General features: G+C 46.8%; 12 protein-coding genes across 12 annotated transcripts; 6 read left to right on the forward strand and 6 right to left on the reverse strand.

Annotated features, from left to right (window-relative positions):
* Positions 1-133: 133 nt before the first annotated feature.
* On the reverse strand, positions 134-1,466 carry N7483_009955 (glycoside hydrolase family 18 protein; the record flags this gene model as incomplete). Its single annotated transcript, XM_057093382.1, has 4 exons — positions 134-777; positions 858-1,092; positions 1,165-1,189; positions 1,267-1,466. 4 exons carry the CDS (start codon positions 1,464-1,466, stop codon positions 134-136), a joined length of 1,104 nt encoding a protein of 367 aa, XP_056942678.1.
* A 2,830-nt stretch (positions 1,467-4,296) lies between these two features.
* On the forward strand, positions 4,297-5,363 carry N7483_009956 (ketoreductase sphI; the record flags this gene model as incomplete). The annotated part of the gene is made up of 2 exons (XM_057093383.1): positions 4,297-4,711; positions 4,768-5,363. The coding sequence occupies 2 exons, from the start codon at positions 4,297-4,299 to the stop codon at positions 5,361-5,363; spliced, it is 1,011 nt and encodes a 336-aa protein (XP_056942679.1).
* Positions 5,364-5,690: 327 nt separating this feature from the next.
* yth1 (cleavage polyadenylation factor RNA-binding subunit YTH1) lies at positions 5,691-6,455 on the forward strand (the record flags this gene model as incomplete). Its single annotated transcript, XM_057093384.1, has 1 exon — positions 5,691-6,455. The coding sequence occupies one exon, from the start codon at positions 5,691-5,693 to the stop codon at positions 6,453-6,455; it is 765 nt and encodes a 254-aa protein (XP_056942680.1).
* Positions 6,456-7,451: 996 nt separating this feature from the next.
* On the forward strand, positions 7,452-8,422 carry N7483_009958 (Minor allergen Alt a 7; the record flags this gene model as incomplete). Its single annotated transcript, XM_057093385.1, is given in 5 exon segments — positions 7,452-7,478; positions 7,550-7,635; positions 7,697-8,093; positions 8,159-8,253; positions 8,269-8,422. The coding sequence occupies 5 exon segments, from the start codon at positions 7,452-7,454 to the stop codon at positions 8,420-8,422; spliced, it is 759 nt and encodes a 252-aa protein (XP_056942681.1).
* A 772-nt stretch (positions 8,423-9,194) lies between these two features.
* npl4 (nuclear protein localization protein 4) lies at positions 9,195-11,248 on the forward strand (the record flags this gene model as incomplete). Its single annotated transcript, XM_057093386.1, has 4 exons — positions 9,195-9,293; positions 9,373-9,503; positions 9,566-11,027; positions 11,120-11,248. The coding sequence occupies 4 exons, from the start codon at positions 9,195-9,197 to the stop codon at positions 11,246-11,248; spliced, it is 1,821 nt and encodes a 606-aa protein (XP_056942682.1).
* Positions 11,249-12,468: 1,220 nt separating this feature from the next.
* Positions 12,469-14,146, reverse strand: N7483_009960 (DUF2417 domain-containing alpha/beta hydrolase; the record flags this gene model as incomplete). Its single annotated transcript, XM_057093387.1, has 2 exons — positions 12,469-13,914; positions 13,976-14,146. The coding sequence occupies 2 exons, from the start codon at positions 14,144-14,146 to the stop codon at positions 12,469-12,471; spliced, it is 1,617 nt and encodes a 538-aa protein (XP_056942683.1).
* Positions 14,147-15,261: 1,115 nt separating this feature from the next.
* ppe1 (putative ribosomal protein/carboxylic ester hydrolase (Ppe1)) lies at positions 15,262-16,848 on the forward strand (the record flags this gene model as incomplete). Its single annotated transcript, XM_057093388.1, has 5 exons — positions 15,262-15,452; positions 15,589-16,118; positions 16,172-16,262; positions 16,331-16,584; positions 16,643-16,848. The coding sequence occupies 5 exons, from the start codon at positions 15,262-15,264 to the stop codon at positions 16,846-16,848; spliced, it is 1,272 nt and encodes a 423-aa protein (XP_056942684.1).
* Positions 16,849-17,681: 833 nt separating this feature from the next.
* Positions 17,682-20,060, reverse strand: N7483_009962 (WD repeat TAF5 family protein; the record flags this gene model as incomplete). The annotated part of the gene is made up of 5 exons (XM_057093389.1): positions 17,682-18,732; positions 18,799-19,607; positions 19,669-19,712; positions 19,772-19,910; positions 19,971-20,060. 5 exons carry the CDS (start codon positions 20,058-20,060, stop codon positions 17,682-17,684), a joined length of 2,133 nt encoding a protein of 710 aa, XP_056942685.1.
* Positions 20,061-20,172: 112 nt separating this feature from the next.
* Positions 20,173-20,595, reverse strand: N7483_009963 (uncharacterized protein; the record flags this gene model as incomplete). The annotated part of the gene is made up of 1 exon (XM_057093390.1): positions 20,173-20,595. The coding sequence occupies one exon, from the start codon at positions 20,593-20,595 to the stop codon at positions 20,173-20,175; it is 423 nt and encodes a 140-aa protein (XP_056942686.1).
* A 483-nt stretch (positions 20,596-21,078) lies between these two features.
* On the reverse strand, positions 21,079-21,519 carry N7483_009964 (WD40 repeat-like protein; the record flags this gene model as incomplete). The annotated part of the gene is made up of 2 exons (XM_057093391.1): positions 21,079-21,144; positions 21,337-21,519. The coding sequence occupies 2 exons, from the start codon at positions 21,517-21,519 to the stop codon at positions 21,079-21,081; spliced, it is 249 nt and encodes an 82-aa protein (XP_056942687.1).
* Positions 21,520-21,892: 373 nt separating this feature from the next.
* Positions 21,893-22,467, forward strand: N7483_009965 (mediator of RNA polymerase II transcription subunit 11; the record flags this gene model as incomplete). Its single annotated transcript, XM_057093392.1, has 2 exons — positions 21,893-21,964; positions 22,024-22,467. The coding sequence occupies 2 exons, from the start codon at positions 21,893-21,895 to the stop codon at positions 22,465-22,467; spliced, it is 516 nt and encodes a 171-aa protein (XP_056942688.1).
* Positions 22,468-22,758: 291 nt separating this feature from the next.
* On the reverse strand, positions 22,759-23,920 carry cap2 (F-actin-capping protein subunit beta; the record flags this gene model as incomplete). The annotated part of the gene is made up of 5 exons (XM_057093393.1): positions 22,759-22,832; positions 22,901-22,948; positions 23,028-23,297; positions 23,369-23,748; positions 23,892-23,920. 5 exons carry the CDS (start codon positions 23,918-23,920, stop codon positions 22,759-22,761), a joined length of 801 nt encoding a protein of 266 aa, XP_056942689.1.
* Positions 23,921-25,224: the final 1,304 nt, after the last annotated feature.

Genomic DNA, 25,224 nt, shown 5'->3' on the forward strand with positions numbered 1-25,224 from the left:
GTATACTATCGACTTGGTCACGGAATATCGACTCGGATGCGTTTTATAGATTGAATATCGGAGAATCCACTTTGTAATATTTTGAACATTTTGAATAAACTGAGCGATTTTCTTTTTCATACAAGCTAATCACCTACATATCATGCAAGGTGTTATAACCGGTTTCAATCAGGCTTCGTGGGCCCCGAGAGTCGGAGCAGATGTGCCAGTAGAAAAGACCTCCCAACTTTGTTGTTGTCACCAGCTGTGCCTTTTGTTGCACCGTAGCAGGGATGTCGTAGGTAACAAATCCTCCATCTCCACCAACACAATAAGCGGCGCCGGCTTGGTTGTCCAGAATCTCTTGAGCCTCTGGACGAGGTAGATCTCGGTAGTCAAAGACCCCATCCTCGCCACCAAGCTCGCTATATTTTTGACCGGGTCCATTGCAAGCAAGAAATGAGCGGCCATACGTGGGAATGCCGAGGATCACCTTACGTGAAGGGACTCCCTGGGACAAGATATAAGTGACTGCTAGGTAACATGAGGTAGGGGTGCCATAAAGCTGGGCCTGGTGACCGGTCTCAGGCTCCCAAGGCCCGTAGAAATCGTAAGTCATGAGGTTGATCATGTCCAGATACTTATGCGCCGCGGAAAGGTCAATATTCTGAAGTGCCCATTCACCTGCAGGGAGACACGTAGCTAGGACATATGGAGAGGGTAAGACTTCACGAAGGCGCGCGAGAAGACGAACATAATCCTTTCCTTGTGTGGAGTCGGCAGGATGTTCCCAATCAACTAGTAAAAATGATGTTAGAAATGAAATATTCTTCTACCATATTGGTCACCAGTAAATGAAGGGAGTCCTGTTGACTTACTATCGATACCATCCAATCCGTACTGATCAACCAACTCGCGGGCTGTACGGACAAAGGTTTCAAGACGAGAAGGGTCGTGAGCAACAGCGGCGAAGTTCTCACTACCTTTCCCACCGCCACCAACAGAAAGGATAACTCTCATCTGAGAGTATTGTTGTTTCAACTGCACAAAGGCCCGCAGGCATCCTTCGGTGCCATCCACCGGCATTTGAGTATCAGCCCACTCATCGCTCAACTATGTCGGTTTTTCCGTTAGTACTCGGACATCAATGGAATATGCATAGCATAAATATAAAGAATCACTTACAAAAACAGTTCCATCTTCTTTTACCCTGCAAGGATACCGAATCGAGATTAGCGTATTCGTTTATCTATAGGTCTCACTGCCGATGATTGGCTGTTGACATACCAAGCAAAAGAGTAGAATACATGTGAAATGAAGCCCAATCGCAAGGATGAAGGTGGTTGTTTTCTGTAAACCCTCCAGTTCGGATAGTATGCGGCATTTGTGTATAAGGGGACCTCGTAAGTTCCAGGAGAACCACAGATGGCGGGGTCAGCCACAGTGACGGGACGTCGGCGAAAGAAGTTGGTAGCAGCTGTAAACATGTCTCATACCATAACCTCTCCCAGAGACCACAAAGTAAGGGAAAGAGAAACCAAGGGCTCAAATCAGAAGCAAGTACCAAGCTGGGGCAGAGATCATTGAAAAGAAAGAAAAAAGCATGAAACTAATATTGGCTCCGGTCTTTCCTGATTAGGAAGATGTCACGTGGACTCAAAGGGTATGTGGTTAATTTGATATTCGACTCTAACGATTGGATGAGCTTTGTTTGAATCCTTCATCGGAGATTGAGATTGAGATTCACACATCACCGGAGACTAAAGAACCGAAAAAGTGGAGGCTGCCATTTTCAATGACCCCACACTCTGTGTGAACGATCCGCAGGTTGGATGCATCCGAGAAACGCGAGAGTCAGCCAGACCTCTCTGAGTGCGGGGGCGAATAACAGGCTAGGCCTAGACCAGGCATCTGGATGGGGCAAAAATACTACAGCATATTATTATTCTTGCATGATGGACACTTTTGCAAGGATCAACAACAACAGAAAGGTCCGAGGGAACCAATTGATGAGAATCCACGACAAATGCCAATCTGGCAAGTGCTCACTCGAGACGGAGATCTCGCTCCACTTCCCTACTGGCGCCTTTGGGGCGTATTGGTTTGTTCCACTTATGACGTGCGGTGAGATTGAACACAGTCCCCCTCGTCAGCCTGATCAGACGACCTTCAATTTGTCCAATTGGATCCGACACGTGGATCGTCGTTATGCACCAGACTCTTCAAATATAGAGAGTTCAAATTTTGCGGATCATAGCGCTAGATCTGCACAGGCAACCTCCTTTCCCCTTCATGGGCTAAAAGGAAACAAGATGCGAGATGCGGGTCCTCGGGTCCTGCGTCAAGATCGTGGAATATGCCCTTCGCAGTTTGAGTTGACGGGGCGTCCAGTCGTAATGTGGACCGGCTGAACTGACTAGAGTTATGAGCGCCACGTTGGTTCAAGAATGTTTGCTTTTTTTCTTTGGTTTGTTTCTCGCTCCGATTCTTTCCTTAACATTCTTCTTTATTCTGGACTCGAGGCTCGGATCGCCTGCAGTGAGTGTGATTGGCCCCAAGATGGACTAGGGTGAGGCGGTGCTCTGGGGCATGCGTCAACCCCTTACTGTTTCCCCGCGAAATGTTTCATGCAAGTGACAAGCAAGTCACCCGTAATCGCAATCGACGAATCACATATGACCAATAGTAAACTTGTTGGTTGATCCTTGACTAGTAAGCGCCCTCTGCGGATTGTTAAAATTACGCCCCCTTGATTTTTCCATCCTGCTATTACCGCCTTGAACCCTCACATTTGCAAGCTCTCTACGGAGTAATGTCAACAATTCGAAAGATTGAGCGACTAGAGATATCTGAAGATCTGAATCAATAATTGGGTAGGTCATCAGGTACCACCTGGGCAAGTCACCTGAGCAGTACTCAATTGGTCGTTCGTCTATACGATCTAGAACTAGGACTTGAACTTGGTCTGAGAATAAGGCATCCAAAATCCTTCGGCGCTCGACCAGCAAGTTGTGAAGAACCGAAACACTGGGACTAATGGTACACGGTGAATAGTACGTATTTTCAAATAATAATAATGGTCACCACTTCTATTTGCAGGACTAGTATACTAGGTAGTGTCCATGCATAAAACCTATTACTACACCACCTCGACGACCCTGGCGTCCTGATTTCTAATCTCATGATGGATTAAATGAATCACATATGCCTTCCAAATCGACTTGAAATGGTTGATTTTATCCGATCCCCGCCCATGATTTCTATTGAATTTTGGACCTTGAAGTTGGGCAACAAAACGTCACGATACCTGAATAAGAATTGATACGAGGACCTATCTGCCTCAGGTATCGATGGGCTTCAGTGTTGTATGTATATCCATGTCACAGGTACGGTGTCCCAAACAGCGGTCTATGCGACAATCAATTCCAATTCACAACTTGAAGGGACCTGATCATAGAATCATGGCTAGTCAATTTTTATCCGAACCAACTTAGCAAACATGTCTTTCATCTGCATCGATAGTCGTTGAGAGGACTAATCCGGACCAAAACTTGAACACGAGAGCCCTGCACATGCGGGAAAAACTCAGACACTGAATACCTAATCAGGATGCTTGCACTTTGGCAGACATCTGGAACACACGAAAATATGATATCTGTGTGCTGGATCCATAGCCGTGGAGGATGTGCTTCTGGGTATCAGCATCGTGATATCATCCATGCCCCTGTAGTGCTTGGGCATTGTTCAATCTCAGGTATGTCAATGATCTTTGATCTCAAGTGTTTGAAATTCGGATCGATTATTCAAGTTACCACAAGTATTAGCTAGCTACCTACCAACAACTCTTGAGTCGTATTATGGTCGTACTCGGATGAATCGAGTGGTACATCTTCGTATTCAGGTTACCCCAGTTGCGTTCCACAGCCCTGAAGCGATAGGAACTATCAGTGTTCTGATTAATGGATTTACAAAGTAGTAGGCCCGAAGTACAAGCCCTGGAGGTAAATAAGTCATGTAGTACCTAGGTAGGTAATAGTAGTAGTACTATAGTTAATACTACCTAGTATTTATTAATCAGAGTCGGGTGCCCTTGCATCGAACCCCTTCATACTACTCAGGTAATGTCAGGAGTGGTCACCTGGTGTCAAAAGCTACATCTAGAGACTACTACCGAGGTCGGATCTACGAATTCATCATTGATATTTAAACTTTGGAGAAATCCTGATCCTTTCAGAGGCTCAAGCTCCGAATCGGCAAAATTATCCACCGGCATTTTAATCTTCCGCCTTCATCTTCACACTCTCAAGAGTCTCAATGATGTCTAGGGAGTTGATATTCCTCACAGGTGCATCTGGGTACATTGGCAGCGCTACAGCCCTCGAAGCCTTAAGGCGTGGATATCGACTTCGATTATGCCTTCGAAAGCCATGTGAGAGATTAACAACCCTGCTATCGGCATATCTCGACCATGTCCAGTTTGTCTTTGTTCCAGATTTGGCAGACGAGGCCGCTTTGGAAGGAAAGTTGGATGGGGCGAACTATATCATCCATATAGCCTCTCCTCTTCCCCGTGGCGTGGACAAAACAGAATACTTTTCGCCAGCTGTCAACGTCACCACCACCATTCTACGCGAAGCAACCAGAGTTCCGACTATCAAGAAAGCGGTGGTCACTTCGTCGCTTGCTGCATTGGTTCCTATGACCGGTGTTCCTGCTGGTACCGTTATGAAAGGTGAGTTTTGGAATATTCGCATCCGTTTCGTATGTGAGCTCATACGACCATTCTAGACGATAATGATTGGGATTTGGGGGTAAACGAAGCTGCGGACTTTACCATTCCAGGCAATCCGGCGGCAACAGCCCTGAATATTTATCATGCTTCTAAATTATTATCCAATAAAGCCACCTGGGATTTTTGGAAAAACGAGAACCCGCACTATGGGCTGGTGGTGCTCTACCCAGGTTATACATTTGGGTACAATCCCATGCAAATGACGGCCGAAGATGTCAAAAATTCATCCAATGGTGGGTTTTGGGAAGCAATTATGGAAAGCACACAGAATGCCAGCCTCAATTGTGTGCATATTGATGATGTTGTAGACGCTCATCTGATGGCCTTGGATGGTAAAGTGCTGGACGGGTCGAAGTATCTTCTTGCACCAAACAAAGCCACATGGAAGGAGGTTGCGGATATTGTTCATCGTGACTATCCAAGCTCTGGTTCAAAAATTACAGGAGATATGAAGGGCGAGGCATGTGTCCCATTCGTGCAAATCGATTGTAGCAAGTCTGAAGTTGATTTGGGGCTGAGATGGCGTTCAATGGAACAAATGGTGCATGATGTGATGGATCAGCAACTCGGGATGCGCTGTTCTTTGGAATAGTTAGTTGGGCAAGCTGTATTATAAATGTCAGAGTGAATTTGAATATTTCAATCAATGTAAGGACTTCCAGAATTAGATAGGAGGTTGTCCAGTTGATTCCAAGGTTCCAAGATTCCGCAAATGATGCTCATTACTAAGCAATTCACTAGAGTGCAAACATCTCAAACATGGAATTATTAATGCATTCACCTCCGAGTCCGTTGCCTTGATGTCTTGATCGCGAGCGTTTGAAAGGCTACTCTTTCTCTCCTCATTGTGTCCCTAAAAATCTCATAATTTCTCATCCAGCGGACACAATTTCTTCATCTTATCATATCCCAACCCATCATGACAGCTGAGGTCCAGAGCGCCGCTGCGCGCATCCTCTCCGCTGAGTCCACACGCGACCCAAGCTACGACGATTTCTCGTTCACTCCTTTCCTGCGCAAAAGTTTCGGATTCGGCCTTGCAAGCGATGTGCCTGTCTGTAAGGCTTACGGTGAAGGACATTGTCCCCTCGGTCCAGCCTGCCCAGATCGACACCCTACCCCTTCTCGCGTTACTACATCCACCACTACAGCCTCTGGCCTGGCACCATCAACAACGCACGGATCTTTGGTCTGCAAACATTTCCTCAAGGGACTCTGCAAAAAGGGGTTGAAGTGCGAGTATCTGCACGAGTACAACCTTCGACGCATGCCAGAATGTCAATCATTCTCACGAAGCGGATACTGTCCCAACGGCGACGATTGCCTATACCAACACGTCCGTGAAGAAGCTCGTCTTCCACCCTGTGAGCACTATGATCGTGGATTCTGTGAACTTGGATCTCTCTGTGCCAAGCGACACGTTCGCCGCCGCCTTTGCCTATTCTATTTGTCTGGATTTTGCCCTGAGGGCAAAGCCTGTGCCGATGCCCACCCCCGCTGGACTGAGAATCTACCTCGACCTACAATTCGAACGGAGAAGACGGAAGAAGAATTAGAGCATGAGCGGGCCCTCATTCGAGAAGAGCAGGAGCGAGAGAAGGAACGTGAGCGTGAATGGCGCAACGAACGAGGACGTGGCGGTGGCTTCATGCGAGGGCGATTCCGTGGTCGAGGCAGGGGTTAATGCTGGGGGGATAACAAAAAAGGAGGGGAAAAAGGGGACTACATTTTGCAATTTTTGCATAGCAGCATTTCCATGGTGCGAGGGGCATGGGTTTACATTTTTATCTGTTTTGCTATTTCTCCTGCTTGTTCTTTCATCATGTTTACAGGTCCTCAAGGATAGGACTTCACGATACCCCGATTTTCATCATCATCAACAGTTTTCTCATGTACCATGCAAATTGATCTTTGGGTTTTAACCTAAACTATTTAATGGGCTTCAATTATTTACGTAGAATCCATGCCCCACTCACTGTCTTCATTGGCCAGACCCTACGTGCCTGCATATCCGGACCGTTCTCAGGTCGTATTGCATTACCATAGCGGGGAATCGTCATTTGCTGGCTTCAAGACATTTTTTGTGCTTAAGAATGCAATGGAAATTCCGTATAATCTCGAGTCTCAAGTCCATGACATCACTAACAAGTAGGTGGTAAAGAGGGGGGGGGGGTTGAGATCATAGGGGTGTAAAAAGACGAGATAAGACGAAGATCTCTCAATAATTATGCATTGATTGATTAACAAAATCTTAGTAGACTCTTACTTATAGTTAATTCCGTGTTGTCTAACCCAACAAGTCCTGGAAGCATCCTTTAAGCCCCCAAAAGTGATTATTGTGACATTTGTCAGAGATCTGTCAGACCAAACTAAACCCGTGTAAAGCCGAGTGGAGACTCTTCCACCAATAATTCTACTCCATCGCTATGTAATCTATTACTGATGCGGTTGCGTGAAGCTTTAATATGCTTGCTAATCGGTACTAGTTGCCCATGGTGTCTCTGATTCCACTGTATGGCGCTGAAGTTACCAAGAACTTATTAAAAATGCGTTAGAGAGAGAGGTGGGGTCAATTGCACCTTGAATTCCTATAAAGCTACCTTGTCTCCCCCGCCTACTTTGGCTTATCATCCAAACATTTGAACCTCACTTCAATTTCATCCTTCTACCATAATTCAAAATGGCTCCCAAGGTTGCTATCGTCTTCGTACGTATTATCTAAAATTCCTGGATCTGCCTACCTGGTCAATTGACTAACATACCCCTCCTTTTCAATAGTACTCGCTGTACGGCCACATCCAGAAGCTGGCCGAGGCTGAGAAGAAGGGTATTGAGGCTGCTGGTGGCCAGGCCGACATCTTCCAGTGAGCAATGCTTATTGAGATCCAATTGACTCCGAATTCCCCCCACTAACAATCTATTTAGGATCGCCGAGACTCTCCCCCAGGAGGTCCTGACCAAGATGCACGCCCCTCCCAAGCCCGACTACCCCGTTGCCGAGCCCAACGACCTTCTGCAGTACGATGCCATCCTGTTCGGTATTCCCACCCGTTACGGTAACTTCCCCGCTCAGTGGAAGACCTTCTGGGATGCCTCTGGCTCCATCTGGGCCACTGGTGGCTACGCTGGCAAGTACGCTGGTCTGTTCATCTCCACCGGTACTCTCGGTGGTGGTCAGGAGTCCACTGCTATCGCCTCCATGAGCACCTTCGCTCACCATGGCTTCGTCTACGTCCCTCTGGGCTACAAGCACAGCTTCGCTCAGCTGGCCAACCTCACCGAGATCCACGGTGGTAGCCCCTGGGGTGCCGGTACCTTCGCTGTAAGCATCAATAACTCTTCCTTGTCTTTGAATCTCTAGACCTTCTTACTAACAAGTTAACCTAGGGTCCCGATGGTTCCCGCCAGCCCTCTGCTCTTGAGCTTGAGATTGCCGAGATTCAGGGTAAGGCCTTCTACGAGACCGTTGCCAAGGCCCACCAGTGACTGCATGGTAGTGGCGAGTCGAAACCCGAGAACACCACTCCCACCACGGGAGATACTCAGGAGAAGACTACGCCGTCACAGGGGCAACAAACTACCCAGCCAGCGGTTAAGGAGAAGAACAAGGAAGGACCATGCGGTTTGCCCAACAAGTGCACCATGCTCTAGGTGGAATATAGCTGTATTTGACCTTTTGTACTTTTCTTAAACTGTGGCTTTGGGTGGTAGGCGTTCTAGACGGCGTTTCAATTATGATGATATGGGTCTATGAATTTTACTCATTAATAGGGTAATCTGGAGAGATATTCAATGAAATTTGGAGCTTCAATTTCCTCAAACCTAACTACTTCTATTTTCCTCCTCAAACACATGTGCAACTTCACACTTAACTGACCCCTTAGGTATTCCTCTTTGTATTATCTATATGCTCATGCAGGTATCCCTGTAGGTATTTCATACATAAAGGAGTAGGTAACCATTCATCTACAGATACGACTAACAGCCCAGCTGAGTATGTAAATATAAGTGCTTGCATACATCTAAGGCTTATTGTGATACGGAGTGTCCATTTAACAGAGGTTTATAGCTAGCCAAGTGAATACTTTTCTTTAATTTTGCGGTATATCACTCCCTAAGAAATGAATGACACCTTTCCTGGAAGTAGAGGGGCTTAGTGTAATTCAAATACAAATATTACACAGAATTACAACAACTTTAGATAGGAACGATGGTTATCTAATAACCATACCGCCCACTACATACACCGCCGTATACTCCGTACACCGCCCAGCACTAACTGTGACGTGACTGCAGAACAAGCTCCATCACAGCTCTATCTGCTTCTACTACTCTCTACACTCATCAGATACCTTCCAAACCCCCGGTTCATTTCCGATCAACTTCCGACCTTCTTTTTCTTCTTTTCACGCAACTACCAACCATGGCCGCCAGGCCTATTCTGCTTCGGTTTGAGAGTCGAAACGGCCAGTTCCGTATCACTGTTAACCCGAGCGATCTCTTTCCCACTCTTCAACAAAAGGTATATACAGGCACCCACCCACCAATATATTCCACCAATATATACCCCAACATTGGCTCTGACATCATTGCGTTTCTAGATCCTTGAGAATCTACCATCAGATACCGAACCAGCATCCCTTACCCTTTCAAATAAGCCAATAGGTACGGGTGGGGAAGAGCGAGAGCTACAAGCGCTAAGTGGAGTGCCCATTGGCCAGGTTGGCTTGAAGTCAGTAGTAGTTGTGCTTTGGTGCCAGTCTAAATTTGTCGCTAAAATTATATCTTCCTCAGACATGGTGATAAGCTCTTCGTGGGATATCAAGACCGCACAGCGCAGCAAAATGGCCACCCGAACGGACAAGCAACACCCACTGAGCGTCGATTGAATGGCACACCGGTGCCTCAAGAACAGACGATTCCTATTCGTGCCCAACCCACCTCGCCTACACTCAATATCAAGAACCCATGGGATGTGGTGAAACAGTCACCGCTTGACGATTTACTTGACAAGACAGATGGCAAGATTAAACGAAACAAAGATCAACGCATGTGCAAGCATGGCCCGAAAGGCATGTGTGACTATTGCATGCCTCTGGAACCATACGATGCCAATTATCTATCCGAGAAGAAGATCAAACATCTTTCATTCCACTCCTACTTGCACAAGATCAACGCAGCCACCAATAAGCCCGAGATCAAAAGTTCCTTTATGCCTCCACTAAGCGAGCCCTTCTATCGGGTCCGGAAAGATTGCCCGTCCAGACACCCTTCGTGGCCCGATGGAATTTGCACCAAATGTCAACCCAGTGCCATCAGTCTACAACCCCAGGAATTTCGCATGGTTGATCACGTTGAGTTCTCAACACCGGACCTGATCAATTCATTATTGGACTTCTGGCGCAAATCAGGTTCCCAGCGACTCGGATTTCTTTACGGAACATACGAGGAATACAAGGAAGTGCCGTTGGGTGTCAAGGCTGTTGTTCAGGCAATCTACGAGCCCCCACAAGTCGGAGAAATCGACGGCGTCACACTTCATGAATGGCATAATGAACAAGAGGTGGACGAAGTGGCGCGGATGTGTGGGCTGCAGAAGGTCGGTGTGATCTTCACAGATCTCATCGATGCGGGCCAAGGAGATGGCACTGTGGTCTGCAAGCGTCACATTGATTCCTACTTCCTATCCTCTCTTGAAATTGCATTTGCTGCCCGCCTTCAGGCACAAAACCCTAAAGCAACTAAGTGGAGCCGAACTGGACGTTTTGGCTCGGACTTTGTTACCTGCGTTCTTAGTGGCGATGACACCGGAGCTATTGCAGTCAGTTCATACCAGGCCACAGTTTCGGCGACGGAGATGGTTCGAGCGGATATCGTCGAACCATCTGCAGACCCATCCGTCATGTTGGTGCAGTCCGAAGAGGATGAGGATGTTGGGAGCAGAACCAGATACATCCCCGAGGTTTTCTTCCGTCGAATCAACGAACATGGTGCTAGTGTACAAGAAAACGCAAAGCCAAGCTTCCCCGTCGATTTCTTACTGGTAACACTCACACACGGTTTCCCAACCGAGTCCAACCCTCTTTTCACAACCACCCGTTTCCCCATCGCCAACCGTGAGATCATCGGCGAGAGTCAAGAGTTACGCCATGTGGCCGAGAAGATTATGTCCCCGACCGACCCAGACAGAGCGATTCAGGGCATTTCAGACTTTCATCTCTTGTGCTTCCTGCATGGACTTTCTACATTCAGCAAGGTTCGTCTCTCTGGTGCAAAGTAGATGATGACTTATCATACTTAGCCCGAAATCACAAGCCAGATAAGTCACTAACATATATTAAAAAATAGGATGAAGAAGGTCTCCTTTGCCGAGTTGCCACATCCCACTCCCCCGCCGATGGAATCCAACTACTGAATACCCCCGGGTGGGCAACCTTGATGACGATTCTTCAAGAGAGTGGTGAGCGCCCCCCCTAAGCGGCCCTGGCCTACAGCGGCGGATTCTGAGCGGCGGACCCAATCACCCGCTGTCGATTCCCCCCGCTCCATGTCCCCCAAGTCCGACGGTGAACAACTTGCTAAAAGGTTCAAGGGAACTAGTCTAAAATAAATGGGCTTGTACTTGCCATTCGGTCTCTTCTACCACTAAATGGATCCTCTTTCCTCGGTTTTCCGCTTGCCTCCTATGCTGTCTTAGGGTTCCTGTTTATCGATGCAGGCTAGACTCATCCATTCTCGATTAATATTTCTCCCAATATCTCACCCTTTCAACCCGACTGTTGTGTGAACGAATAGCGATGGTATTATGATATTGAGGATGAATGGGATGGAGTTTATTTAGATCGGTGGTTTTTGGTCGCAAGGCATTCCTTCCAGTCATAGTCCGGTATCCCTCATATAGGGCCTGCATATTTTAAATTATGATCATGATATTCAAAATTGAAGATGGGATACTATTTCAGACAACCTGAAAGCGATGATGTAAATTGGGAAATGTATGTCCTCGCCACGTGAGTGCTTGGCCAGACTCGGATGTGTCTACATCCTCTCGGACAGGGATGTTCACATACTACTTAAGTACAGGGCTCAGTCCGAGTCAGTAGCATATACAGGTGAGTGATGAGCTACACCTCTTTGCATCGATGTAAGTACCTACATGGTTACCTACTGGGTCTCCTACTGGGTTACCTTATATGATTACCTGGAGGGGAAGGCTAACTGCTACATAATTGGATATAGGTAACCGGCGACCCTAGGGACATCTGAAGTGAGAGAAAGCCGATGTTAAGAGATATCCAAAAGTAAGACATCGCTGAATGAAGAGGGGTATACTCATGTTTAGATGTAATGAATAAAAGAAAAATATACTAGTAGTCTATTGCAGGTGGTAAATCTACGGTCTCTGAGTACTCCAAGGTTCTACCAGACGGTGAGGAAACTTGAAAAACCACTGTGACCAACCTTGGAAGTAGGAAAAGAGGTCTATCTAAGGTCTATACAGGATGACAGCTAGTGCGCAGGAATCAGATTATTAGTCAATTACCATTGGATATCAATTTTTAAAGACTGAATTTCAACCTAAATGTGCATATATGTGGCCATCCATGGATGTCGAACATAACCGGTAAACTCCGAGCCACCAGCATCCAGTTAATAGTAGCAGTACTAGATACCTAACAAAGAATCATAAAACCTGCCTAGGATTGACCAAACTTGAAGCCACCGCGCTGGCTTTCCGTCACAATATCCCGAAGTCTCCTCTCCAAAATCTGGCGACCTTCTGTATCTGTCCATACCTCATGAGGAGCATCATGTACAATATCCCATGAGAGAAGCTTATTGGTAATATGAGACAGATCCTCCTGTCTTTCAGCCCAGCGTGGGTCTTTCTGCATCTCCTGCCCAGAACTAACCACAACCACAGGAGTGTCTCCCATTTGGATATGACGCGCAGATTGTACCTCCGCCGCAGTCATGGTAACCGCCACCAGATTTTCCTGCAATTTCGCCTTGATAAACTTCCCAGATTGATATGCCGAGCGTCCAATGACTCGATCTTCACGAGAGCGACCACGCACCAAAGCCCCAGCCAGTTGATCCAGACCCAAAGGCGAAAGTATACCTCGGAGCCAAAGAACGAATCCGCGATTGGGTTTCCCAACATCATCCAGATATGCTTCATGTAACGGGTCGATGAGGAAGATACCACTGACCTCTAGAAGATGGCGACTTGCGAAGAGCCGAGAGTATAGGCTGCCGATTCCCGCTGAAAAAACAACCCAGGGGCCGGTCTCGCCTGCCAAAGCCAACGCTTCGGAGAGAACATCTACCGTCATTCCCGCTGAATGAGGTGATGGCGCATTATCAGACCACCCGATTCCCGGACGATCCCAATAACAATATCGGCTTATAGCCCCGTGCAGATACGCGTCGTTGACGAATGGTTGCAAGCTATGCTCAACAGGTCCATAATCTCCTTCGAGCAGAATGGTAGGCTCGTGCGGGTTCTCGTCGGTACGATTTCCGACGCAAGCGAGATGTACCTGATAGATATCACCATGAACGGAGTACCGATGACCGGTAGGTTCTAGTGATGCATCACCAGAACGGAGAGTCAATGTCGCAGTGAACAGAATGGTCGCAAGAGTCATAATGACTAGAACAACCATCTGAACAAGTACGACCAACCATTCTCTTAACGAGCGGCGTGTTTCCTCCCGTCCAGTCAGTCGCTCTTCTTCCTCTCGTTTGCCCCATGCAACAGCACGATTCTGGATAATCCGATACAAGGCAATCGCAGTTGCCCAAACGACGGACGCGATACCAACCCAGCCTTCTTCAAGTCGAATTCGAGGCACGGCCAAGATTATGATCATATTGACCAAAAGAAACACGGTGGTAACACAGCCACAAATAGTTACTGGTTTTGATGGAACAGAGAAAAATAGCAAGCCGAGGACTAAATATCCAGTTGCTAATGTTGTGTATGAAAAGGCGAAGAAGCCTGATCCCCGAGGATGCATCAACGGAGGACTGACGAAGATGGAAACTAGTAAGAAAGTCCACCATACGAAGCTAATGGCCAAAGCAGCCAGCGAAAGTCCGCGTAAAGCGCGTACAGTCCATAGATTGTAAGGTGATACCTGATGCCTTATGTCAATGATGTTCAAATCGTGCTGATGGAGAGAGTGTAGATCCACTTACAGCTGGGTCATCTGGGCTTAAGAATCCATGGTCAGGCTCTGGATGAAGCAATCTCGTGCGCTCGGTTGGTTCTTGAAAGCTCGCATTCTCGTCATCTTCTGGATCAGTGCTTTGAGTAGATTGCTCCGCTCTGTCTGGGCCATCCTTTGAATGTCCCCATAAAGAGGTCATTTTGGATTCAGGTTATTTTTCAACTCCTGTGGGATAGAAGGACTTGATAGCAAACTTGAAATCCAGAACATTTGAATGCAGTTCTATATAGTAGTATCAAGGGGAGATCACCTGCCAAGATTGAATAACTTGACTATGGAAGTGACGTCATACATTTATTATCAAGATATCAATGAATATGAGAACAAGTACTAGTACATAGAATTTACAGATAAGAATAAGATTCTAATATTTGAGATCAAATAGGTAGTACACATGTGCATAATAGTACACCCAAGGGGAATCCCAGCTTCAAGTTTGGGGGAATACCCAGTTGTATAGAAAGTATGCTCAATCACACTCTCCAGCATATCCATATATTGATCTAAACTGATTTCTTTTTTTCGCTGAACATAGTAGATTCCCTTTATTTAATTAGCATTTTCCTCCTAAAATTTTCTATCGTCCCAAATGTCAACTGCTATTTTCGTCGCCAGTGTCTTTGCTAGTACTGTCGCACGGGCACTCATACATACAGAGATCTCCCTGACACCGCCACTTTCACCCTTCCATAAGAAATTCAAGGATAATAAAGTATCGATTCCAATTTATTTCAATGCCAAAAATCAGTGCCTACAAGTCTGGGTATTTTCCATGTAATTTTCAATGTTCATGGTGCATGTATTACTTCCAGTCGTCCACCCTGATTGGCCTGGTGAGCCACTTGAGCCGCAATCGTGAAGCCCCATATAAGTAAAATATGACTAGGTATGATCAAGCTCACATGCAGTATTCACATACTTGATGTACTATTACTTTAAATTTCTTGTTCTCTATATCAAGTCTCTCGAAGAATAGTCAAAATGTATCCTTCAACTGGGCACTCAACTGGTGGCCATTAGTCAGCAGATCAATCTCCACCTCCAGCTATCAACTCAAGTGCTAGTTCAAGTTCCTTTCAATGACTCGGATTCATTCTGATAATTCAAGGGGCATCCATCTCTTATCTGGTCCAGATAATTTCTCTCGATTTCCTCCTGTAAACCTAGCTTGGCCGACATTCTGTGAATCAACAAAACGCACCACCAACTCTTGAAGATATTCTGGTGTACAATTGACGGGCCACCCCGCACTCCATGAGCGAGCTCCAGAAATCCTTCGCCAAGTCTAAATTGGCGAAATTTCCATCCGACGTACCAATGTCGGATGCGATGTATGCCCATCACCCGGGTCACGATGACGATAGCTCGTCAACCTCGTCGCTGTCATCGACCGGCACGCTAATGCCGTCCCCGACAAGACATCTATTTGCCCGAACAAAACACACGTTGGTCTCTCCGCCCAATTTATCTCCCATATTATATCAACTCTTCAAAGCCTCCTCTACTCTATATTATGCCTAATGCGAGACTTTAAAATATTGAAATTATTACCTCGGAATACAAAGGCTAATTCATTCTCAGCCAGTCATCCCAATCATGTTCATGGACAGATTTCTTTGAACAGGAGCTCTTCCTAGCTCAAGAATCAGACAGTTTACACATCCTCCATCACGTGTATCTTACTTCACCAAAGGACTCAGGACCACTCTTTGTCATGCACCATGGAGCAGGCTCATCGGGTCTTTCATTTGCAACATGCGCAGACGAGATCCGGAAGATCCTTCCGAAGGCCGGGATTCTCTCCATCGATGCAAGAGGTCATGGTCGCACGACAACAACCACTACCAAAACGGAGCAACAAACACCATCAACTGCTGCCGCTGCACAGGTAGAAGCTAATGATCAAGTTCAACTGGATTTGACTTTGGGAACTCTCAGCAAAGACGTGGTTCACGTAATTCGCCAGACCCAAGAGCGAATGAAATGGGACAAGTTACCAGACATTCTACTTGTGGGTCACAGTCTTGGAGGAGCTGTCATCACAGATGTGGCTAAGAATGGGGAGTTAGGTCCGAAATTGTTGGCATATGCTGTGTTGGATGTTGTGGAGGGTGAGTTATATCCCCAATACCATTATTGTTCTCCATCTAATCAGCACATGTAGGATCTGCCATGGATGCTCTCCAAAGCATGGAGAAATATCTGTCAACTCGACCAACGCGATTTCCTTCATTAGAAGCAGGAATCGAGTGGCAGTAAGTCACTCCCATTCTTGCTCATTCTCTGCATACATTCATTCAATACTAATTGTCATAATACACAGCACCCGCTCTCGAACCATTCGAAACACTAATTCTGCTCGTGCCTCTGTTCCTTCCCTGATATACGAAGAAACCTCTCCCAGTGATCCCTCCTGGCCCTGGGTCTGGCGCACTAACCTTTCCGAAACGAAACCATTCTGGGAGAACTGGTTTATCGGCCTAAGCAAGAAATTTCTCGAAGCGAGAGGAGGAAAGCTCTTACTTCTAGCTGGAACCGACAGACTGGATAAAGAACTTATGATCGGTCAAATGCAAGGTAACACAAATCCCACAGCATGACTGGTTTCATCCTACTTTACTGATATCATTCACAGGAAAATACCAACTCCAGGTATTTCCCGAGGCGGGCCACTTTGTACAAGAAGATCAGCCTATCAAGACAGCTCAGGTGCTTGCGGACTTTTATAAACGCAATGACCGCAGCGCCTTAGTACTTCCCCCTAAAGTAGCAGATATGCAAGCTGCTGCTGCAATGAAGAAAGGCGCTGGGGCTTCAGGTATGATTGGGCAGCTGAAGTAGATAGCAATTTCATATGAAACTTGAAGCACTTGGTGAATATTGGCAAATTGAGAGAGTTCCCCTGCCAGTAATTAAATCTTACTAGTAGTGACCAACTTCCTTGAGACTCTTTGTAGATTATGATAAAAGATTGAACTAGGACCTCCAAGTTTCAAATGTTAGTATAACTTGAATCATGATCATCATTGACTAGGAGTACTTAGAAAGTTAAGGAGGAACTCAAAAATTGAAGTAATTGGTAATTTCTTTTTTTAAAAAACAAGGAAAGTCAAAACAAAAAAGTGAAAACCACACAGCGACCTCACGTAACTTCAGTCTCTGTTTCAATCTCAACTAACTCAACACAGAGGGGCGCATGAGGCCTGAGATGGCCAGCAGCCCCTAGTGGAATCTGTCAAAAGAAACTAAAACCACATGGCTACCTAATTTCGGTCTCGGTCTCAGGCAAGTCAAAGGACTCATGACTCAACAAGGAGGGCCGCATGAAGCCTCAAATGGCTAGCAGCCCATAGTCGAATCTGTCAGGAGAAACCAAATCCAAAACGTAGCCACCATCGATACCTAGGTATGATGGGAACACAAGGGCTCAGGGCTTTGCTTTGTAGAACGAAACAAACAAACAAAAAAAATTCAATCAGAAATCGCGCCACCGTCCACCATAACACCAAGATCAAGTCATAAGTTCCCCAACGCCAGATCCCGTCACAAAAGAGTGAGAAATCTATGGAAGATAGGCAATTTGACGCAAAGGGCCAAAAGAAAATGAAGAAAAGCAATGCCAGGGTATTTTTGCCGAAGAGAGTAACAATATGAAAGATCAATGATCGATAGATCTATGGAAGATAGGCACCAGCCGCAACCACCAGATTCATAGAAGTGAACTTCACCTTGTAGACGGGTGTCTTCTTCGTGGGGAAAGCACTGATCTGATCGGGACTAACAACGACGTCCTTACCCTTCTTCTTCTTTGCCTGACCAGAGGAACCAGCGGCAGTGTTGGAGACGTCGATTTTCGAGATTGAAGCGCCATCATTGACGACGCGACCTTGGGTCGAATCCTGGGGACCGGCCACATCCCAAACACGCACGGTGCCATCTGCACCACCAGAAACCAGAGCAGTAGACTCAGCGCTGAAGCTGAGGGACCAGATGCCACCTTTTCCATGACCACGCATTTGCTTCAAGAGTCGACCCGGTGCCAGATCCCACAAGAAAATGGAGCCCTGAGTATCAGCTGAGGCAAGAATCTTGCCATTAGGACTGCATTCAAGTGCTGTGATCGGGCCTGTATGGCCGGTAAACATGCGCACTGCATTTCCAGTAGTGACAGCCCACATGCGGACTGACTTGTCACTACTAGCCGTGAAGACGTAAGCCGAGTTAGGGTGGAAGCAGACGCAGTCTACATCCTGGTCATGACCAACAAAAATGCGGCGTTGACGAATATGATCCGAGACCCAGAGACGCGCAGCTCGATCGCTACCGCCTGAAACGAAGTAATGTCCGAAGGGTCCCCATCGCACATCGAAGACGGGGCGATCATGACCCTTGTAAGCAACAATGCACTGCCATGTATCAAGGAACCATAGACGAATGGTCTTGTCCTCGGAGGCTGAGACCAACCATCGAGGATTAGTTGGAGAATAATCCTTCGATTCGCGATCCACATTCTCTTCACCAGTTGCAGCGGAATGAAAAGCGACGGCAAAGACAGGACCCGAGTGACCAATCAAACGGTGAGAGTTAGCAGGAGGTGTATCCTCATCCATTTCCGGATAGGCTGGTTTGATAGCCTTGCCATCGAGACTCCATACCCGAATGAACGACTGGTCAAAGCCAGCTGCGATGAGTGTATTGTCGTCAGAGATGTCAACGCAATTCACCCTAGATGTTTGTTAGTGAATCTTCCAGGTAAAATAAACGAATAAATAAAAAGGTTTGAAGACTTACGAGTCGAACGTGTTGTGCAAAGTGAACATGCATACACTGACCGCCGGGGCCACACCACCAGTGCGGGCGGGAATCCGGAAGCGATCACGGTGGTCTCGAACCTTTTGAACCTCGACAGCAAGATCACGGGCAGTGGAGATAGGAAATGGAACATCAGTTCGACTGGGAGACTCCTCGTCCTCTTCTTGCTTGATCATTTGCTCAAATTCTTCCACAAGGGTGTTACGACCGGGTGGAGGCGGCTCCTTGGCATCCATTTCAGCCAACTCATGACGAACATCCCCCTCCAGCGTAGGCTCCATGGGCAATTTCCCAAGTCGAAGTCGTGGCAAAGTGCCGGCCATGGCTGGATTGTCGCCGGTGTAAGCAGAACCAGGATGATGACCGGGAATACCTTCGTCCTCCAAAGGGACAGATTGATCAGAGCCACCCTGGCCCAGCATTGTGGCAAAACTGAATCTATCATCTGCAGCTCGTTCCAAAGTCTTGATCGTGCAGTAACTGCTCAGAATGGCATTCATAACGGAGCCACCTTCTTTCTCTTTGCTTTCGAGAAACTGAAGAAGATTTTGGTAGGCGGGAGTGCTGAGAACAATACGGTACTTGTTGCTCCGGTAAAGCACAGCCAGGTCGTTGTGCTGGACGTGCTCGGGTAGGCTGATAGGCTCGAAAATGCGAATGTCATCAGTGTGCTCCGGCAGGAACATGTTCTTGCTGGACTCAAAGAATTGCTTCGCATCCTGTTGCCACAACGAAGTGACCATGTTGAGAAAAGAGTAAACAAACAGGGGCCACAGAACACGACGTAACTCCGGCTTGAATATTGTTAGCTAGTTGTTTATAAAGCCATCATGTTTAAGGGTAACGCACTTTGTACAAATCCAGATTGTCTTCGACCCAAGTCTTGAGTAAGTCTACAGGATGGATTAGAGACGAGTTCGATCACATGTAATGTATTCAGAAGGGTCCTTACCGAATCCCAGCTTGTATTTGGGGCGGGAGTCTTCTCCCATAGGAGGGAGGGGGCGACCGTCAATCTCCTGGTTGGCAGACTCCATGCGTAGCATAGCTTCAGTGCGACTGTAGCCCTTCTTGGCTAGATAGTCGATGACCTGTAGTAGACAATTTAGTTAGTAAATGGAATTGGGTATAAATATGTTCAAACAGACGACATGTGCGAGAGGGTTGCTAGCTACACGATTGGACAAATTTCTATGAGTTGGCCCCAAAGATCTCTGATCCGGCATCGGTTGATCCGGCATCGAGACGTCAACTCCCTCATCGGAGTTTGGGTCTTCCACTGGCACAGTGGGCTCATTTGCAGCAGATGCGCGTGGGGTGGATTTGTGGGCGGATTTGCGGGCGCTGGGGCGCTCATGTTGGGGGGGGAATAGTTTCATTTGCATGCCCGGCATCCTGAGGAGAGCTGGCACGCTCGTGGTCGCTGGTCTTCCGACGGGTGCTGCTATGTGGAGGCGTGTAACGCTGGCGTGGGACAGGCGCACGGGCGGACCGACGAAGGCTGGATTGAAGAGTTCCAGCTTCAGGAGTTCCCGAAGTACCAAGTTGAGAAGGACCAAGTTGAGAAGAACCGACTGGAGGAGTACCGACTGGAGAAGTACCAAGTTGAGAAGGACCAGCTTGAGAAGTACCAAGTTCAGGAGTACCAACTTCGGGAGCACCAGTTTCAAGAGTACCAATTTGAGAGGTAGAGGCCGGTTGACCAGCAGAACGATGGCGATTTCGAGGGCCCGTGTTTCTCGGGTGTCCCTTGGCAGACTTCTTCTTGCGAGGCATGATTTGTGGTTCACAGTTTGAAATAGAAAAAAGATGAATATCGGACGTTGAAAAATGAGGTTGGTGGGTTGAAAAATGGAAAATGAAGATGGAGGATTGAGGGAGAAAGAGCATAGAGTAGTGATCCCAGCACCATGTATGCGTCACTTTTAAACGCGAAGGCAGCCTTCATATGATTTTGGTAACCACCTGGGCAAACAACATCCAGTCCAAGATAGGCCAAGCGCTGGATTGATATGATCACGTTATCAAACAATCTGGCCATTTCTTTAGACAGAACGTTCTTCTCCATACATTTTCCTCTCTGTCTCCATCCATATGATGATAGACCACAACACGCATCATCAACCAGTGTCTGAGGTCCCCACAAGATGGGTTCTTTGCGGCCAAAGGCGATTTGACAACAGTCAGGCCATTATGCGAAGAAGAACAAAAGGCAAACTTCATGACCACTATAGTGCCATTGTGTGATAAGCTGCCATTTTAACGGGCATCATCAACTGGTGTCTGGGGGTCCCCAGAAGATGGATTCTTTGTGGCAAAGGGCGACTGACAACAGACAGCAGCCAGGGCAGGTAGGCGAAAGCAATGGACTTCCATAGTAACGGCAACTCCATTGTGCAATAAGGCAGCATCGTGGGCACAAGGCACAATCAAGATATTGGAGAGCATACTCTCCAATTGGGCAATGTGGAACTAAACTCGAACTGCAGGAAAGGTATACTACTAGATATCACTCACAATTTGGTTAAGGTTTTGCTGAGACATAGCACCAGTGGAGGGTGGGGGTGGCCCTGGAGTAGGTGGCTGATGGTGCATTGGAGCACCACCTGGAATAGGCTGCTGGGCATTCATGTTGTTCCCAGGACCCATGCTGCCGCCTCTAGGGACGGGGCTTGGAGCACCGCCACCAGGCGCAGACATTGTAGATATTGTGATAAGTTGATAGTTTTGAGGTTCGGACAAGTTGGACAGATTAAGAAGGCGGTGAGAAAGGGAAGGAGGGGTGGGGAGAAAGAGAGAGTTGAAGATGTTTGAAGATGTTTGTTTGAAGAAAGTGAGTGGACGTGAATTTGATATTAGATCAGCGCAAGTTTGATGACTCGGCAGAAACCCCCAGATTCAGGCCCCACTTATCATTCACCGCCCTCCCTTTTTAGTCAAATCATTCACTCCATCTCAGGAAGCTTCATATTCTTTCTAGAGCTATACTGTATACATTCTTTTCACACTCCTAATCTACCAAATCACACTGCGGAAGCCGGTCTTATTTGAATATCCTTTTCAGCTCATAATCATGGAGAATTCTGACTCTACTGCCACATTCAGCTCGGCAGACCGAATCCGCCAATTAAATGACATTGATCAGGTAATGTTAAAGTTTTGGAGCTAAAGATGGAGCTTTTAACTAAGAATTGGCATATGCAGGATGTTGCAAAACTCATCAATTCAGCTGGCCTTGCGATCCAGGCGTTATCTAATGCAACCCCCGATTCATCTTCTACGACCCATGATGGCTCTCTCCAAGCCCACAAGACACAATTCAAAGAGGCCACTGCACAGTATTTTGCTCTTCTATCCTCCATCGACGTACGACTCAGACGCCAAGTATACGCCTTAGAAGAAGCTTCCGTGTTAGGACCAGATTCCAATTCCCGCACTGGCGAAACGACAGGGGCTAGCACAACAGGAACCGGAGTTCCAGGATCTGGAGGTGCCGCCAACCCACTTGATATAAGCTGGCTGAATAGCCGAAAAGACACGGTCGGGAAGGACAAAGAAGCTGAACTTTGGGCATCAGCACGACGATTTGTTGAGCAGTTGGACACCGATCAGCCAAATGGGGATCCTGAAGACATGCAGGTAGACTAACCCTGGCTACAATTCCTATCATTCAAGTTGTCACTGGGCCGCAGGAAACGTGGGACCAAGAAATGTTTTGATTTATGCCTGATACCCAATTAATGACATTTACAAATGAGAAATACAATGACAGTTCTTTGCTAAGAGATGCTTTGGAGCTTGGTTTGCATATGAATTAAGAGGGCATATTCATAGAAATAAAGCTATGCAGAGATAAGAAAGTGTAACATCAAAGGGATGTCTACTGTAGGCTCCCAGAGCCATTCAAGTTCAAGCATGCGGCGAAGATTGCAAGAAATTCTATTTCTGCATAGACTTGATCATCTCAAGTTGTGTTGCACGGTCCCGATTTGTCTCGGAAAGGGATCCCAGACCTGTCATATAAATTAGCTTGGTTCAGTTTTCCATGGCCACGAGTCCATTGTATAGATGGATCACTTACTCCGAAGCTCACCAACGACATCCTTAGCCTTGCCAAAGTAGACCTCCTCTATAAGATTCAAGAATATGTCAGCTCTGAAAAAGTCTCCAAGAAAGCTCACATTCGAGATGTGATTTGGGAAACATACGTAGCAGGTTACGCATCTTCAGTTCCATATCTTCAACGAGTCGTCCCACGTTCGCAACATGGCTAGCATCCGACTCGACGGGCATATCCACCTCGACCTGGCGAGTCATATTGCCGCTCAAGTCCATCTCGCCCAGAGCCTGGCTCTCGCTGGCCAGATGAAGGATAACAGTACTTGTCAATTTGTAGTGGCACATACGAGCGCGGTCGGTCGCTTCGAAAACGTGGATGCTGTCCCACTCGCCCGAGCTCTGGGCACCGGGGGTTACCCCTGCAGAGAAGATGATCAGTCACAGCCCAAACTCCAGAAAAGAAACTTCTATTTTATCAATTGATGCATACCTTTCTTGAGAAGGATGACACCAGCAAAGCCATCATCCAAGTCCCAGAAGTACACGCTTCCAACGCCGCCCTCGTAGTAGAGCTCCCGGTAAACATCGAAGGCCTCGTTGGCTGCAATTTCTAACTTGCGTACGCGCTCACTAGGGACTGTGCCGTCCTCAAGCGGGGGATCGAATTCATTGCTCCATGGTGACCGGTAGCTGTCACCGTCACGGTTATAATCACAGAGCAGGTAGTCACGGTTCGTCTGTTTGCATCGGCGAATCTCCAGGGGTTGATCGACAGAGGAGAGGAGATCTTCGGTCAGATCGGGGACAATTGTAGTGATGGCTTGGAGGTTTTTCTTGGTATCGCGAGGGTTTAAACGCCGAAGGAGATCGCTGGAAGAAGGAGGTCAGCTCGAGGGGGCTCTTCATGCACTGGGGGTGGGGTTGTAGTCGGAGGTTGGGTCTCGAAGACAACAGGAGGATGGAGTGCAATTTTAGCATTGTGAGATACGAGAGAATTGCTTTGAAGCACTTACAGCGCGCTGTCAAACTGTGCATCAGCCATGGTAGAGGTTAGGGGAGAAATGTTGTCTGTATACTGATGATGCTTGTCGGGCGGATGTTGATGAGCGGAGGTGCGTGTGCCCCACTTTGGAGTGGGTGTGGCAGTAACATCTATACAAATATCCAGTTTCGCCTTGACTTTCTGATACACTTCCAAGGTTGAGAATACTTGAACATTTGATAGGAATATAATTTGCCGACTAATCAGTAAATATATGTACTTTTAACAATCGGGTTTGGATGTTAACTTCAAGTTTCAAGCACTGGCATTTGGGCGTCTACTAGTACTAGTACTAATCGATACTATACATATTTATCCTGCCACTGCCACTGGCATGAACTTGAACTCGATTGATTACTACCTAGGTAGTACTAGCACAACCAACATTGGATGGTTGGAAAGTAGTACTTCCATTTATAGAACTACCTAGGTACCAGTTTACTCGTACACATCCATTAGTACATACATACAATAATGTATCTACCATTAGCACAACTTGAACTTGCCAACCTTGGAAGTTGGCAAGCAAAAATGACTTTCAGTTGAAGTGATAGTATATTAGTATATCCATGGATGAAATTCAAGTTGAACGTGCACATCATAATGCCATGACTCGGAGCTTCCATCTTAGATTCTCAAATTGAAGGAGATGGATATATATATCGATGCATTGGGGCTCCGAGTCGTGAAACTTGAAGGTCCCAAGGTCTTCGGGGGATTGGACGGACTCCGAGTCCACACTGGCACTGGGATACACATGTGCACTCGCATTATTCAAAATGTTTCCACCTGGGCAGGCTTCAACATTTGAAATGTTCATACTATGTACTATTTCGATGCCAGTGTTTCATCCATTTCAAGTTAGACTACCTATCACTGGATATAATACTCCGGTAAGTTTGTTGCCTAATTACTCGGAGAATATTGAAATTTGACATGTCGCTCTTGTGCAAGGTGAGCATCATTGAAATACTAATTGACATGTGCAGCCATAAAATTAAATTAAATAGGTACCACCATCTACTAACTGCATGTGTGTTACAATTTGCACGTGTGGTAGATGCCAGTGCTTCAATTTGGCTGGTACCTGCATCTGTATGTACCTGGGTGAATTTATACTGAACTTGAAGCACCTGAGTGTATATAGCTCTACTAGCTTCTTGATTCATTCCACACTGCACATGGATGGATGTGGCATGAGTCGACCCAAGTTAGATATCAACTTGAACAGCGTAACAAGTGCATAGATACTTCAAATGTTCACCCGGGTGCCTGAAAATCTTTGTATCGACTTAGAAAGTATA

Source organism: Penicillium malachiteum, assembly GCF_028827825.1.
Source record: "Penicillium malachiteum strain IBT 17515 chromosome Unknown utg000005l:1.0-9002435.0:1.0-325561.0, whole genome shotgun sequence".
Lineage (NCBI taxonomy): Eukaryota > Fungi > Ascomycota > Eurotiomycetes > Eurotiales > Aspergillaceae > Penicillium > Penicillium malachiteum.